Here is a 17,342-nt window from a genome sequence, read left to right on the forward strand (position 1 = left end):
ATACCTAGTAAGATGCAAAAAGAGTTAAAAATAGTATCAAGTAGTTCCCTTGCTCTAGAGTCCCATCCACCAGTTTTGGATTTTATAACAACATTTTCCTTTTTTTTTTTTTCTTTCTTTTTTTTAGAAAATGCTTTCCCCTTTTCCCTGTTGCTGTGTGAAAGACAACAGGGAAAAGTGATTAAATAATTAGCTACATAGGGAAATGCGGAAAATGGCTGCACACAAAGTGCTATCAAATGCACAAAGTAAGCAAACTCAAAGAAGTTTCTCTAATCTTCCAGTTATAATAATCTCAGACGTTACTTGTACAACAGTAGGTACAAGATTTTTCAGAGAGAAATGTGATTTTTCTGTCAAGGGTGTCCCTGTAACATTACCAGGCACAGCAGTACAGTTCCATCTTCAAGACCTGGTCTGAAGGAAGAGGCCACCCATTTTACATACCCCATCATTCTAAAATTCCCTGTGCTAAATATACTTCTCACCATGAAAAGTATTTAAAAGTTTAATTACAAACTGCCATTTATTAAACTAACACTGTAACAACTTTGATTTTAAGAAGTGATATACCTGTAGTTCATTCATCAAGACCATAGGGTTGCACACAGGTAACTGAGGGACTAACATGGCCTACAGAACCTTCATTAAAGGGTGAAAATGCACAAGAAAAAACCCAGTTTATTACTCAGGGCCCAATTTGAAGCTTCAAGGTAGGCTGGTATAAACCACTCGATTCACTTTTATACTAAGAATATTTGATATGGAAGTCACTGAGATACAAACATGGAACTCCACTAGGCTGTTTTTAAACATGATTATATTTCAGAGTAGAACAGCCTCTTTAAAATTTGATGATCACATTGAAGCCACAGACATACTCACCTCTCAATGCATGGGCAAGATTTTGATTTCATAGAAGTCTTCTGATAATGCCTTTGAATGCAAATATTTTGGGTTTCAGATAGTTTCGCAGACATGGCAGTGAAGATTCCTGACCTCTTACTACAGACAAAGATAAGGCTGTTAATAGTCACATGATCATTAACTGGGAAAAAAAATATGTAGCAATATGCACTATGCCTCACAACAGAAACAAGATTCAGAAGGACATGTTATATGGCCAATGTTTCACTTCATAATCAGCACTTCAGTAATGTGAAATTATTGAGCTGATGGGAGGAAATGGGGCTGAAACATAGGGCTCTGCTATGACCACTCAGGTCAATCTCTACTGGTACTCAGATGAATGGTACCATGACAATAGCCAGTTTTACCAATGAAGACAATCCAGTCACCTTGTTACAAAGAGCAACATGGCCAGCATAATCATGCTACAGAAGAGACTCTGCTAAGGACTCAAGCTGCTCAGACTGTAAACAGAGGTTTAACACCAAGACATAGGACATTTTTGTTGACCCACCTAACTCTGGTATGTTAATAAAAATAAAAGTCAGTGTAAGTTAGGCTTTGAATTTGTCAGAGCCCAAGAAAAATTTCACAAAGCTATAAATCTGGATCATATCTAAAATGTGCAAGTATATTACCACCTCAGATCTGCTTTTGTGTAATGGTATATATTTTGCAGTCAGAGGAGTACTAAATCACTAGACAGGTGGGTTTTGCTGCTGTTTTTATGCATTTAGTTTTTAACATGTGCTGGGAGTGTGAGACAAATTGCCATTTCTTCCCACAAAACAAAAAAGTAACATGCTTGTGCCAAGGGCAAAAAAAGCCACATACCTTAACCTGCCACACATTTTATACCTAAGTTTCCAAAACAGTATCTATATATTCATAATATTCTTAATTATCATCAAACCCCACAAAAACTCTGGAAGAAATAATAGAATATGTAGATGGAGCCTCAGAAACCTAAACAGACTCTGACAACCAAGCACCCACTGTTTCTGTAATGCCATTGAGTAGAGCTTCCTATATTCTCTCTTTGGTAATTCTCCAGCGTTTGGATTGCCAGCTGGCATTCAAATATCTCGTCAATCCAACTCTCTATACCTAGGCAACTAACTGATGCTGGTGATGCTTAAAAAGAAATCTAATTTGGATGGACATGGATCAGCACAACATTTAATACACATAGGTAATAAATAAAGAACATTTTATGGTCATGGAGCAGAAATAAAACTTAGATAAGGAACAAAATTAACTTTGACCTCATTACGTACTATGCTACCTTCACAAATTACTATCCCTTCATAGTAGAAATCCCTAAGATCCCATTGGGCATATTTCCTTCTGATCTAAAAGTAATAAACTGCACACTTCAAAAGCCAATCCTCTAACGCAGCGATTCTCAACCTTTCCAGACTACTGTACACATTTCAGGGGTCTGATTTGTCTTGCGTACCTTAAGTCTCACCTCACTTAAAAACTACTTGCTTACAAAATCAGACATAAAAATACAAACATGTCACAGCACACTATTACTGAAATATTGCTTACTTTCTCCTTTTTACCATATAATTTTAAAATAAATTGATTGGAATATAAATATTGTACTTGCATTTCTGTGTGATCCTTGAGCCTGCTTTTCACTTCTGAGCCTTGTCATTCTGGGAGGCAGTGAAGCAACAGCAACAATTAAGTTTTTCTCCATATTGAGTCTATTCCTGTAAACTACTGTAAAACTAGACAAATACTGTATCTAGATGAGTTGACGTACTCTCTGGAAGACCTCTGTGTATCCCCAGGGTTACGTGTACCCAGTGATGAGCTGCCAGAAGCTGAAGAACCGGTTCCTTCAGCAGCTCCGGGTCTTCGGCGGCACTGAAGGACCCGCCGCTGAAGGCTCGGAGTGCCTCCGGGTGAGTAAAAATTCACAGGGGAGCCTCCCCAGCCGAGAGCTCAGGCGGGACGGACGGGAGTTTGCCCACCCCTTTAACAACCGGTTCTAAACCGGCTTCTAAATTTAACAACTGGTTCGCGTGAACCGGTGCGAACCGGCTCCAGCTCACCACTGTGTGTACCCCTGGTTGAGAACCACTGCTCTAATGGACCAGCACGATCAGTAATAACATGTCGAAGTGTATGTCATATATGATCCTGAAGGTCAGATGTATGTGTGACTATGTCTGTTAACTACTGTTAATAGGTAATTTTGGATCAAAGTTGACATTTTTAATTGTGAAAGGGAAAAATGTCACTTTGCATTTTTCAGTAAAACTGCTCAGCAACTGGAACACAGAACTTCAGCCTTAACAAGTTAAAGAAAACACCAATCTTTAGTTGTGTACAGGTTACCAATATCACTGTCTAGAAAAAGGGATGAAATTACATCATCTTGGATGAAGCAATGTCATTAAGATTTCTGTGTTCTGAGGGAGGTTTTCAAAAGCGCTCAAGGGATTTAGGAACTTATGTCCATTTTAAAACCAATGGGATGTGTTCCTAAACCCCAAAGGTGCTTTTGAAAATCTTCCACTCTATTTCTACACCTTGCTAAAGCCTTTTTTTTTAAAACCTTGTATTCCATTTATTATTGTTCATCTTTCAAAACAAAAAGTCCACAGTTCCCTAATTCATCAACTAATTCAATCATTTTCACATGCACTGTATGCACAACGATAAGAAATCAGTCCAAATACAAGAAAAACTTTCATGACAAAATAGATAAGGCTGGCCTGCCACTTAAAATCTAAATGCCAGATGTTGATCCCACACACACTTTTTTCAGAAGCGTCATTTATCATTATATTAAGAGGCTCAAGCTCAAAGGCGCATAACAGCCTCAATGGTTGATTCATTAGCTATTCAATTTGTGGCACTCAGTTTTGTAGCTGTATTTTCACCTCAATAACCTGTAGTATATGCAAAGTGGAGACAACCATTTTTAGAGAAGAAGTAATCTAGCCTGTTTCAAAGAAAATAGCAAGTTGTAATTAAAGTTGTGACAATATCGATTCTGTTTCCAAAATTTTAAAATATATCTAGTCATAAACAATGACAATAATAATTTAAATGGCTATTTCTCATTTCATCTGATGATGTCCAAGTGCTTTACAAGGGGAGGGGGTATTACTAACCCTCCTTTACAGGTGGAGAAACTGAGGTGAAGAATGGATAAGAAACTTGCCAAAGGTCACACAACAGAAGGGTTGAGAACACAACACAAAAGTCTTCTGACATTACTACTAGGTCAGTGTTTCTCAAACCTTTGGAAGCTGAACCCCACTCCAGAAAAATGAAACCTGACAAACCCCCACACTGCAATCACAGAAGGTGTATAAATTATACATGGGGGAATTATGCACCACTGCACATGCACAGAATTTATGTTCCCTGTAGATTTCTTTGCTTCCCCACAGAAAAATGACTCTCTCACGGAGAAGCAAAAGGAAGTCACAAGAGCAGTGATGCGACCCTCCCCAGTATGTTTCAGGGGCCCAGGGCAGCCAGCAGAGAGGTAAAACTGTGGGCCAGGAGGAGGGACTGGGGAAGACCCAGCTGGTGGCTCCTACCCTGTACCGGGCTCAGCTGCTTGTCCCAGATGGGCTGGGGAGGATGGGACTTCCTCTTCCCTTGCACTGCATCCAGGGCCGGGTCAGACCCACCCCCAGATTTCTCCCCTGGCTGAAGGAAGTTCTGCAAACTCCCCCTCTGTCCTCCTCCTCCCTCCCCACTTACTGTACCCATCGCTCCTCAGCTGCAGGGGGAGGGACCCTGTACAGCGAGCTTCTCCCCCATCCACCCAACCACTGTGCATCCAGACCCCCTTATACCCAGATCCTCCCGCCAAGCCTCACCCTCCCGCACTCATAACCCCTCCCTCCAATGAGCCCCACTCCCCCTGCACCTGGACCACCCCAACAAGCCACCCGCAGCCAGATCTACACCCCACCAAGCTCCAACCAGCTGCACCTGGACCCCCCCACTGAGTCCCTCACACCCATACACCCCTGCCAAGCTCTATCCCCCATACCCAGACTCCCAACGCTGAGCCCCTACCACCTTCACCTGGACCCCTCTGCAGAGTCCCATTACCGTTGCACCCAGACCCCCCCCCAGCAAGCCCCTGTGCATCCAGATCCCCCCTGCACCCGGGATCCCCCACTGAGCTGCCCACCCCCAGATTGCCCCACACAGAATCCTCTCAACCCACACCTGGATCCTGCCTTGCTGAGCCTGCCTGTCCACACCTGGCACAGAAGGAAATAAATATATAAATCAATCAATCAATAAATGTGGAGGCTCCAGCATGGCAGTAGGGAACACAGGCCACTGGCTGCACGGAGGTGGGAGATTGCCCTGTAGTCCCTCCCTGCCCTTTCCCCTCCCCAGACACGGACTCAGTGGTGAGGCTGCACCCGACCCTGACACAGTGCAAGAGCTGGGCCTGCCCCAGAAATATCCCGGGGTTCTGCCCCTCCACGCCAGGTACACAAAGACAGCAAGTAAGAGGGACAGAGTCTCACATGTACGCCCAGCCCTGGCCCCCCTTCCTGTTTGCTCAGTGATGCATGCAGTCGTCTCAGTGCATCTTTCCAGGTGGCCATGCCTGCTCCACGAACCAGGTGATCCCCCGCTTGGAGCAATGCCGAGCTGCTCCTCATCAGCATTTGGGGAGAGGATACCTATAGACAGATTTCATGATGCATGACAGAAAGGGGCCATGACCAGGACACACTGCAGTGCACGGTCAAAGTGAAGGAGCTGTGGAATGCCTACCACAAGGTGCAGGAGGCAAACAGCCGCTCCGGCGCTGCACCCACGAGCTGCCGGTTCTACAAAGAGCTGGATGCGATATTCGGCGGCGACCCCACCTCCACTGCAAAGACCACTGTGGATACTTCGGTGGCTTGCATGCCAGTTGAGAGTAGACTGAGCCAGGAGGAGGAAATCTTGGACGAGGAGGGGGAGAGAGACCCTGAGACAGAGGATGACTCAGAGGCCAGAGATGCATGCAGCCAGAAGAGGTTAGCCAGTCACAGCTGTCGGAGTTTGGTGAAGCGCAAACAGGAGAGGAGGCCCCTGGTAAGTGGATCTGATTTTGGGAATTGCTGAAGCGAGTTGTTGGGGGCAGGAGGGTTGCAGAAAGCAGGCTTGTCTCCCACTGCATGCCTAGTCTGAGCATTGGAACAGGCTGTTGATTGACTCCCTCACTTCAACGGAATCTCCCTCAGAGATCTCCAGGAAACTCTCGTGGAGGTACTGGACAATCCGCTGCCACAGATTCTTCATCAGAGCTGCTTTGTTTCTTGCCCCATTAATGGTAACTTTCCCGCGCCACAGTGCTGCCATAATGATCACATCCTGTGGAAAGTGTGAGGACAGGAATGATTATCAGGCCCCCCCTACCGTGCTGGTTCTCCCGAAGAGCCACGTGCCCAGTGTACAGCAGGATCCGGGAAGAGAGATTTACCCTGCCCCTGCCCCTGTGGCTACTCACCATTTTGGGGGTCTTGTGGCTCATGTGTGCTTGCCTGGGGTCAGCCAGTTAGTGTCAGGTGTGCGAGTACTGGCTGTGTTTTAAATCACTGAATCAGTGTTGTCTATGTTGCAAACAATGCTGCTTCTGTAAAATGTTGCATTTAAACTTCACAAAAATGACCTTGGGAGCTCAGCCTCCCTCTTTGTTATCGGCAGCTGAATGGCTGCACAGAATTAGAAAGTGGCCAGAAGAACTAAGGAGGATTTTCTGCGTGATGTTATGATGCACTCTGCCACCAAGAAACAGGAACTGAAGGAGTGTTGGGACAGCGAGAAGAGGGACCGAAAGAAGAAAGTGGCACGCCAGAATTAAGCCACAGAGCAGCTAAAGGTTATGGAGCGCCAAGCAGACACGCTCCAGGCAATACTAGTGTGACGCTCTGTACCTCGGGGGAACACCTTACACCCCCATGTTATCTTTATTAAATGATTGTGTGGTATCCAATGCAAAGTTTGTCATGTTGGGTATCTTCGGAAGGCTCATAATGCACTGAGCATTGTTGTTATAGTGATGTTATAGTAATGTTATAGTTTTCAGAGTAACAGCCATGTTAGTCTGTGTTCGCAAAAAGAAAAGGAGTACTTGTGGCACCTTAGAGACTAACCAATTTATTTGAGCATAAGCTTTCGTGAGCTACATGCATCCGATGAAGTGAGCTGTAGCTCATGAAAGCTTACGCTCAAATAAATTGGTTAGTCTCTAAGGTGCCACAAGTTCTCCTTTTCTTAATGTTATAGTAAGGTTACAATTTCACGTATATAGTTATGAGGCTGAAAATGTATCCTCAGGGCTTAAAGAAAGCCCATGCAAAAACTCTCCAAGAACAGAGAGGCAGTTCACTCCTCGTCAGGCATGGATGGGACAAATCCAGCCCAGCCTCACAGGAACAATGGACACTGGCTTAGGCAGCAACAAATGAATCTGTTAGACCAGTGGCTCTCAAACTTTTGTACTGGTGACCCCTTTCACATAGCAAGCCTCTGAGTGAGACCCCCCCCTTATAAATTAAAAACACTTTTTAATATATTTAACACCATTATAAATGCTGGAGGTAAAGCAGGGTTTGAGGTGGAGGTTTACAGCTCGTGACCCTCCCCATGTAATAATCTCACGACCCCCTGAGGGGTCCCAACCCCCAGTTTGAGAACCCCTGTGTTAGACCCTCAAGGGAGTCACCCCCTTCCTTTGGGCAGTTTGGGACTGCGATGAGGTAATGCTCACCTGACTCTGAAGGGGGTTGGGGGGAAAAGCCAATAGGAAATAAAGGACATGATAAAAGAGAGAGACATTTTGCCATGCGCTGTCTCTTCCACCTACATCTACAGACACCACCAAGTGATTGAAGCGCTGATCAAAAGAGAGCGCCTGACTGAAAAGTAACCAGCCAGCCTGTGGTGAGAAGCATCTAAGTTTGTAAGGACATTGAAAGTGTTAAGATCAGCTTAGAATGCGTTTTGCTTTTATTTCATTTGACCAAATCTGACTTGTTATGCTTTGACTTATAATCACTTAAAATCTATCTTTATAGCTAATAAATCTGTTTGTTTATTCTACCTGAAGCAGTGCGTTTGGTTTGAAGCGTGTCAGAGACTCCCCTTGGGATAACAAGCCTGGTACATATCAATTTCTTTGTTAAATTGACGAACTTATATAAGCTTGCAGCGTCCAGTGGGCATAATGGGACACTGTAAGATGGAGGTTCCTAGGGTTGTTTCTGGGACCGGAGATATTGGCTAGTGTCATTCACTTGCAAGTAGCTGGGAGCAGCTTACGTACCAGAGGCTGTGCGTGAACAGCCCAGGAGTGGGGGTTCTCACAGCAGAGCAGGGTAAGGCTGGCTCCAAGAGACAAGGATTGGAGTGGCCTAGCAGATCACTAGTCCAGACAACACCAGAGGGGAACGTCACAAGTAGCTCTTCATACCGAGCAGCTCTGCGCCCACCCTCCCCTGCAGCCACTGTTACAAAACTCTTTCCCATGCGCCCCTCAGACACTGCCAACACACTCTTATCAACTTCCTGGTTCCAGTCTGTACCCGCTGCATTCCACTCCTGCCCCATCACAGTCCAGCCCCGTGGACTCGCAGTACCCACTGCACTCAACACCCGTCCCTCTGCAGTTTGGCCCTGCTGAAGTACAGCACCCGCTATATTGTACTCCAAAGGAGAAGGCTGGATATGATCCCTGGACATATACAAATCTTTAGCTGCCTGGGACCTTCCCTTCCCTCATCCCCCTCACTGCTGATGGGTTTTTTTGTTTGACTCTACCCTAGTTGTTGTCTTTTAATAAAAGAATTGTGGTTGTTTGAAAGCAATCTTTATTCTATTAATTGAAAGCAAAAAGAGCACAGAAAAGCAACATAAAATTATGTTAAACTCATTTATTGCATCATGTGCACCAATCACCTACTAGCATTACAAGCACTGCAAACCCAAATATTACTAGCTTTCAGCTTCAAATTGCTGCCTCAAAGCATCCCTGATCCTTATGGCCCCGCTCTGCGCTCCTCTAATAGCCCTGGTCTCAGGCTGTTCATATTCAGCCTGCAGGCGCTGAGCCTCTGCGATCCAGCCCTGAGTGAAGCTTTCACCCTTCCCTTCACAAATATTATGGAGCGTACATCACGCAGCTGTAAGCAAAGGAATATTGTCATCAGCCAGGTCCAGCTTCCCATAGGGGCAGCACCAGCGGGCTTTTAAACGGCCAAAAGCACACTTAGCAGTCATTCTGCACTTGCTCAGCCTGTTGTTGAACCACTCCTTGTTGCTGTCAAGTTGCTCCGTGTATGGCTTCATAAGCCACGGCATTAAGGGGTAGGCGGGGTCTCCCAGGATCACAATGGGCATTTAGACATTCCCTATGGTGATCTTCTGGTCCGGGAAGAAAGTCCCTGCTTGCAGCTTCCTGAACAGGCAAGTGTTCTGAAAAATGCGTCATGCACCTTTTCGGACCAGCCAACGTTAATGTCTGTGAAACGACCACGGTGATCCACAAGCGCCTGGAGAAACATTGAGAAATACCCCTTGCGATTAATGTACGAGGTGGCTAGGTGGTCTGATGCCAGAATTGGAATACGCGTGCCATCTATCGCCCCTCCGCAGTTAGGTAAGCCCATTTGTGCAAAGCCATCTACAGTGCCACACATGTTGCCCAGAGTCACAGTCTTTCGGAGCAGAATGCGATTAATGGCCCTGCACACTTCCGTCAACACAAGCCCAATGGTCAACTTTTCCATTCCAAACTGGTTAGCGACCGATCAGTAGCAGTCTGGAGTAGCCAGCTTCCACAGTGCAATCGCCACGCACTTCTCCAACGACAGGGAAGCTCTCATTCTCGTGTCCTTGTGCTGGAGGGCTGGGGCGAGCTCATCACACAGTCCCATGAATGTGGCTTTCCTCATCCAAAAGTTCTGCAGCCTCTGCTTGTTACCCCAGACGTGCATCACGATGTGATCCCACCACTCAGTGCTTGTTTCCCAAGCCCAAAAGCGGGGTTCTACTCTGGTCAGCACCTCCGTGAATGCCACAAGCAATCTCGTGTCATAGCTACTACGCGTGGCGAGATCAATGTTGCACTCTTCTTGACTTTGTAGTTTAAGGAATAACTCCACTGCCACTCGTGATGTGTTGGTCAGAGCGAGGCGCATACTGGTTAGCAGTTCAGGATCCATTCAGTTCAGGATCCATGAAGAGGAAGGGCGCACAGTACACAAACCGTTGAATGATGGCACCAAATGCGGATGGAAGCACAGGGATTGCTGGGAAGCGAAGCAATGTATCACGGGGCATTGGAACAGGACCCAGAATGCCCCGAAACCCCCTCTGCCTTCCCACAAGTCTTAGTGGCAGAAGAGAAAAAGGAGCTCTGTGGGATAGCTGCGCTCTGAATACTGCTGCAAGTGCCACAAGTGTGAACACGCTATTGCACAGGCAGCTGACAGTGTGAACACACAACAGCGGTTTCCCTTCAGCGCTCTCTGAGAGGCGCTGTAACTGCCAGTGCTGTAACTCTGCCAGTGTAGACGTGGCCCACAAATATGCTGTGGGTTTGGGAAGTGCCCAGAGCTCTCCAGAGATAATGCCAAGGAAAGTAACCAACACCCGGGTGGGTGTCAAACAACCATTAACAGCCATTGTCCTGCAAGGGAGCTACAATTCAATGACTCACCTGCATAAGGCCACACCAGGGGAATTGCTCAACCTTGCCTAGGGACTCAGCAATGCCCACCCCGGACATGCCTGAAATTGGACTGAGGGTATAAAACAGAACACAGGGGGCCCATGCTTCGCCTTTCTCCTGTCCCCACCTATGCTATTCCCTCCTTCCTTATCTTAGCAATCATGCACCTGGTTGAACTTGGCAAACCTCAATTTTATAAATGTCACAGAATGTGAATGTTGGATACGGGACTAGATATTAATTTTGGAGATTCCAGTATTCGATGTTTGGAGTTTACCTTCATTAGAAATGGGGAAGTAATGGGTCGCAGCGTGTCTGTTAGCAATTATTATGGGAAATCTTGTTTAACTCACGTATCTTTTCCTTTGTTTCCCATACTTCCATTGGTAAATACCAGTTAAGCTTCTGTTCACTCAGATTTCTCTTTCCCATTCTTTTCCTGTACAGTTCATTCAGTAATGCCACAATCTATCGTTTGTGAAAAATTTCATGGAGATGGCCTCTGATGTCAAACACACTGGACTCTGTCATTGCTGAATGAATCAGGCCAAACAGAAAGGAGAAAGCTTGTCCCAAATATCACAGCAAATAGCACTTTGAGAAAAACAATACCGAAGAAATAAACAACAATTTAATAGCATTTTATCCAGTTACGATTTACACGTCCAGACTTCGTAATTTTAACTGCGCAACTTTACTGCTGCATAACAAGTTCAGTGCAGTTTTGGCAGTTTGTTTTTTTTAGAAGTGCCATTGACTTTAAGTCTTGTTTAACATTAAGCATACTTGACAATTGTCACTCACACATTTGCCCCTGCTGTCATTCTTTCACTCTTACCAGCTGAAATGTCATAAGCAGTGATGCAGGAAGTGAGAAGCTCACTTTTTCTGACTACTAGAATTTACTTCCAGGGCTTTGGCATATGTAGTCTCCCCTATTCCCCCCTTCTGGATTTCTTGCCTCCACTATGCCTCTTAGCTATTTAGGAATGTAACAACATTAAGTACTCAACTCCTTAGAAAGGCCAACAAAAATTTCAAGAACAGCTAGCCAAAGGCTCAAAAAGTAATAGCAAAAAAAAATTGTAAGTATATCAGAAGCAGGAAGCCTCCTCAACAACCAGTGGGGCCACTGGACAATCGAGATGCTAAAGGAGCACTCAAGAACGATAAGGCCATTGCAGAGAAAATAAATGAATTCTTTGCATCGGTCTTCACAGCTGAGGATGCGAGGGAGATTCCCAAACCTGACCCATTCTTTTTAGGTGACAGATCTGAGGAACTGTCCCAGATTGAGGTATCATTAGAGGAGGTTTTGGAACAAATTGATAAATTAAACAACAATAAGTCACTAGGACCAGATGGTATTGACCCAAGAGTTCTGAAGGAACTAAAATGTGAAATTGCAGAACTATTAACTGTAGTCTGTAACCTATCATTTAAACCAGCTTCTGTACCAAATGACTGGAGGATAGCAAATGTGACACCAATTTTTTAAAAGGGCTCCAGAGGTGATCCCAGCAATTACAGGCCGGTAAGCCTGACTTCAGTATCGGCCAAACTGGTTGAAACTATAGTAAAGAACAAAATTGTCAGACACATAGATGAACATAATTTGTTGGGGAAGAGTCAACACGGTTTTTGTAAAGGGAAATCATGCCTCACCAATCTACTAGAATTCTTTGAGGGGGTCAACAAGCCTGTGGACAAGGGGGATCCAATGAATACAGTGCAATTAGATTTTCAGAAAGCCTTTGACAAGGTCCCTCACCAAAGACTCTTAAGCAAAGTAAGCTGTCATGGGATAAGAGGGAAGGTCCTCTGATGGATTGGTAACTGGTTAAAAGATAGGAAACAAAGGGTAGGAATAAATGGTCAATTTTCAGAATGGAGAGAGGTGAATAATGGTGTTCCCCCAGAGGTCTGTACTGGTCCCAGTCTTATTCAATATATTCATAAATGATCTGGAAAAAGGGGTAAACAGTGAGGTGGCAAAATTTGCAGATGATACAAAATTGCTCAAGGTAGTTAAGTCCCAGGCAGACTGCGAAGAGCTACAAAAGGATCTCTCAAAACTGGGTGACTGGGCAACAAAATGGCAGATGAAATTCAATGTTGATAAATGCAAAGTAATGCACATTGTTTTATATGTATAGTTGGGATTATGTTTTCCAATGGGGTCTAAATTGGCTGTTCCCTACCACTCAAGAAAGAGATCTTGGAGTCATTGTGGATAGTTCTCTGAAAACATACACCCAATGTGCAGCGGCAGTCAAAAAAGGGAACAGAATGTTGGGAATCATTAAGAAAGGGATAGATAATAAGACAGAAAATATCATGTTGCCTCTATATAAATCCATGGTATGCCCACATCTTGAATACTGTGTGGAGATGTGGTCACCCCATTTCAAAAAAGATATATTGGAATTGGAAAAGGTTCAAAAAAGGGCAACAAAAATTATTAGGGGTATGGAACGGCTGCCGTATGAGGAGAAATGAATAAGACTGGGACTTTTCAGCTTGGAAAAGAGACGACTAAGGGGGGATACGAGGTCTATAAAATAATGACTGGTGTGGAGAAAGTAAATAAGTTCTCACCACCCAGGCCTGAAATAAGGTCTTTCAGGGCCAGAGGAATTTGAAGTCCTACCCCATGCCCTTACCTGACCCAGATCCTCTTCTGTTTTTCCAATATAAATTAATTAAACTAATTGGACATAACCTCACAGCCTCTTCCCCACTTCATTTTATTTATATATAACCTTAGAATGTACTTTACTCCCTTTCTTACTCACCAAATTTAATATGAAACTATACATGCCTCTTCTGGCGGCCCCCTTGACTACAATGTCCCATCTAAGATAGCGCCCCAACCATAGAGAAGCTGAGGTGTTCCTTAGCAACACTTATGTGACCAGCAGCAGTCATCCTGAACCTGCTTCAGAAATGGTTTGATTACACTGCCTTGGCTTTCCATGTGGACAACTTTCTTGGACCTACATTTGCCTGTAATGGAAAGCTGCAATTATGGGAAGTAGGAAGGAGAGAATTACATCAAATACATATTTAAATCAGGAATAACAATATATTCTCTGTGTGAAGTGAACACATCTTTTTTGCAATCTGCTTGGCCTTTCACCTTGTTTAGTCCTTTACACCCCTTCTAAATTAAACACCTCTGACAGTAGGAGTGGATAATTTTGATTTGTTAGCTTTTTACAACTACTTTACAGAGATGTAAATAACTACACAAGGTTCAAGACACTTTATTCCCCCTACATTTTATTCAAGATCACTTTCACAACTGAAGTGTCACATACCCTTATAGTCCTCTATGATTCAGTTTCCCCATCTGCAAAATAGGGATAATGATATCATCTTTGCAATATTCCCTTGAGAAAGGAAAAAATAATAATAAGTTTGTGAAGCGCTCAGATGCTACAGTAATTAGTGCCACAGGAAAGACTTTAAATAAATATGTCATAATCTCAGCATGAAATTTTCAAATAGCCATATTTTGTTAAATCAAACCAGACAAAAGCACATCTTCTTTGAGTACAAAATCCATGCCTAGTTTCAAACTTCTGCCATTTTTGCTACAGGCATTTATAAGAGTGGTTTTAGCAATTTTCTTTAATAGAAAAGAGAGTTTCATTTTCCATAACCCAAAAACAGTTCACGGAATTTTGCTCAAGCTTTCAAACCAAAAACAAACAAAATATCTTTGTGCAATGAACAAACATGAAAAATGCCTTGAGAGAGAATATTCCAGAAAGATTTGAACACATGAGAAAAGAGGCTTGACTTGTGCAGGAGGTATTCACTAGATGATCACGATGGTCCCTTCTGACCTTAAAGTCTACGAGTCAATGAGACTTGCAATATTAAGGCCCAGTCCCGCAACCATTTATGCATGTGAGTGTTTGTAGGATTGGGTCCTCAATTATTGCAGATACCGGTACCAACCAAGATAGTTTTGACTAACATGAAAAAAGACAATGATTCGCAACAGTAGGCAGCCGCAGCCAGTACACTTTCTTCACTTGTATTGCTAGCCCCAAGGGATCAAAAAATCACAAGTCAGGCCTTTCCAAATCATCAAATTTTTTAAAATTACTTTTGGATGGGGACTATGGAAGAGATTTATTTGCTTCTGTTTTTGAGTCTTTAAAGTTCATGTTTTCAAGCTTTTCTACAGATCAATTATGTCTGGAAACTAGAAATTTTCACATAATTGCATGACTCCAGGAGCTATGACTTTAAGAAAACAACATATATTGAGAGATTCATGATGAAACCACAAGATCCAGCAATTCTGCTTCACTAGTTTTACAAACCTTAGACAACCAGACCCAAAAATACCAGCTCTAGCTTCCTCCTTTATTCCTTTCTAAAAAGCTTTTTCACTAAAGATTGATTAACCACGGCTGCCTATCCCTCATTGACCTGTGACCTGTCCTAGCCCCTGATGAAGCTTTGGTTTCAAAATGGCCCAAGGTACAACATGGGCAGCAAGACCAAGGCATGACCTACTAGGATTCTGAAGCAGTACAGTCAGTGTCACAATGACTGAGAGGAGAAATAAGAAGGGCATTGTTCTCCTTTTGACCATCCTATTGGAGTCCCTCCCGTGCACTTACTTCCCTGAAACTTTTCTATGCAGTTGCAGTAATGGGTCCAAACTAGGCAGCAAGTGAGTGCAGCAGACAAACCCTGGGAACAGGGGCTCGGATCAGGTCACACTCCACAGTGGGTGGCACTGACCCGTCGGGGGAGAAATAAAAAGTGGCCACACTTTCCCAAGCTCTGCCCATAGGTGAAGTAGACCTACAAGCTGCCACTCGCAGCAGACTTTGCAGCTCTCCTTCCCCTTGCACATCGGGCACTGGTGCAACAGTGGGGACGCCATCATTAGGGTTCCGAGTCAACGCTCCCATGAGCAAGCTCGGCCAGGGGGAAGATCGAGAGCAGGCCTGACTGCATGGGCACCGCACCACAATTAAACGCGGCGTCTGGAGGTAGAGGGACTCGCGTGACTCGGCTCTGCGCCCAGTTCACTTGGCACCGGTGCTGAGGGAACCCGAGTGCCGCTCAGCCGGGGGTTACCTGAGGGCGAAGCTGCCGCGGTCCGGGCCCGGAGGAGGAGCCGCGGAGGACAGGGGGCTCCGGCTGGGGAGGGCGGGCGGCGCCAGGCGCTGGGGAGCAGCCGCTGCCCACGCCAGCCCCAGGCTGTGCTGCTGCAGGATCCAGCCGCGTCCGGTCGCCATGGTGACACCGGAACCCGAACGTCGCGGCCCAGCGTTCCAAGCGGCCCGGCAACAAGCCCGCCCGCGTGCTGTTGCCTCTGCCTGGCCTTCCCTGTGCCGCCGCGACGCGCGGGCGGAGTCGCAGCTGGGCAGGAGGTGGCTGCAGCCGACGGGGCCGCTGCGGCCTCTCCCTGGCCTGAGGTTGCTGGGTGCAGCCCATTGAAGGGCCTGGCTCTTCCACCCACGCACATCCTGGTTACAGGCGTTCAGATGCCCCCCCCCATACACACACACACACACACACACCAAATTTCAGCCCAGAGAAGGCCCCAGTCTAGGGTTGTATCTGGTAGTGAGCGCCACACTCTGTAAGGGTTGCAGTCCAGTGCAGAGCGCCTCCACCCACAACTGCACCCTAAAACATCCCTGGATTCAGTCACCCCCATAGTGGGCAACAAAAGGATAAGCGCATTCCCCTAGCTTATTGAACTCTTCTCCAGAACCCAGTTCAGTGCTCCCACCATTGCTTCCCCCAAATGCCCACTGCCTCGGGCATCTCTATGCTCCCCTGCTCATACTTCCTCAACTCCTCCTCCCTCCTATCCTCTACTTTCCACAGCATGCACAACCACCAGTTTCCCATCTGCACCCCATATTCGGCTGGGTACACACGCACAGCCCAGCTCCCTCTCCCTACGACACCCCACATTGTCCTACACACACACCAGTTTCCCCCTCTTTCCTGTCATCCCTTTGGAGCAGATTCGGTGCAATGGATAGATTTTTGGAAAGAAGAATATAGGATTAATAAGGGTCGACTCATTTTTGCCATTTTCATCACTGAAAGCTTGTCTGCAAAGGCTGCTGCATCAAACTTCTCCTTCAGAGAAACCCCCAAAGAAGTGCCCTCTTTCAAACTGGCCATTTGTTCTGATGAGAGTAAAACCAGGAAAGATTGTTTTCCCCACACCCTTTAGGAGGCATAGAGCCCAGTGCTATTAAGAATGGCCACCTGAGGAAAACCGGTGACTTCAGGCTCATTGAGAACAATGGGAGATGGCAGTCATTTTGAAAGAGGGCAGCTCTGGGTGGAATTCTCTGTAGCAGAACTTTATTGTTCAGCCTCTGCTGAAGGAGAAACTTGCAGTTGTGAAGACTAATTGGGAAAAAATTATTATCAGTCCTTTAAAACCCACCAAAAGAGGCCTACGCATAAGATTTCTCTGAATTTAAACTATGTGGGGAGTTTGAAGCGTCTGTGTATTGTTATTGAGCTAATCTGGGACCAAAAAAAAATCAGTTTGACATATAGTAAATTTTTAAAAGACCCAACTTTTTATTAATTTGAATTCCTAAACTAATTAATGGGTTTACTTGTAAATTGTCAGAAAATTCAACCTATTTTCAAAGAGTAATTGAGTAAAAGAGTAATGTATAATTTTTATACATTACAAAAGGGTTGAATG

At 45.1% G+C, this 17,342-nt stretch overlaps 1 protein-coding gene across 3 annotated transcripts in view; it reads right to left on the reverse strand.

Moving 5' to 3' along the window:
• The window catches only part of FBXO15 (F-box protein 15), a 43,036-nt gene extending 27,040 nt beyond the window's left edge, over positions 1-15,996 (reverse strand). For all 3 annotated transcript variants that reach the window (XM_074943142.1, XM_074943140.1, XM_074943141.1), the window contains exons 1-2: positions 15,737-15,996; positions 886-1,005 (exon numbers count right to left, since the gene is read on the reverse strand). In XM_074943142.1, the coding sequence (XP_074799243.1) occupies positions 886-1,005; positions 15,737-15,897 (281 nt within the window). In that variant the 5' untranslated portion in view covers positions 15,898-15,996. The remainder of the gene's footprint in view (positions 1-885; positions 1,006-15,736) is intronic.
• Between the last annotated feature and the right edge of the window lie 1,346 nt (positions 15,997-17,342).

Source organism: Natator depressus, chromosome 2 (genome assembly GCF_965152275.1).
Source record: "Natator depressus isolate rNatDep1 chromosome 2, rNatDep2.hap1, whole genome shotgun sequence".
In the NCBI taxonomy this organism is placed as follows: domain Eukaryota; kingdom Metazoa; phylum Chordata; order Testudines; family Cheloniidae; genus Natator; species Natator depressus.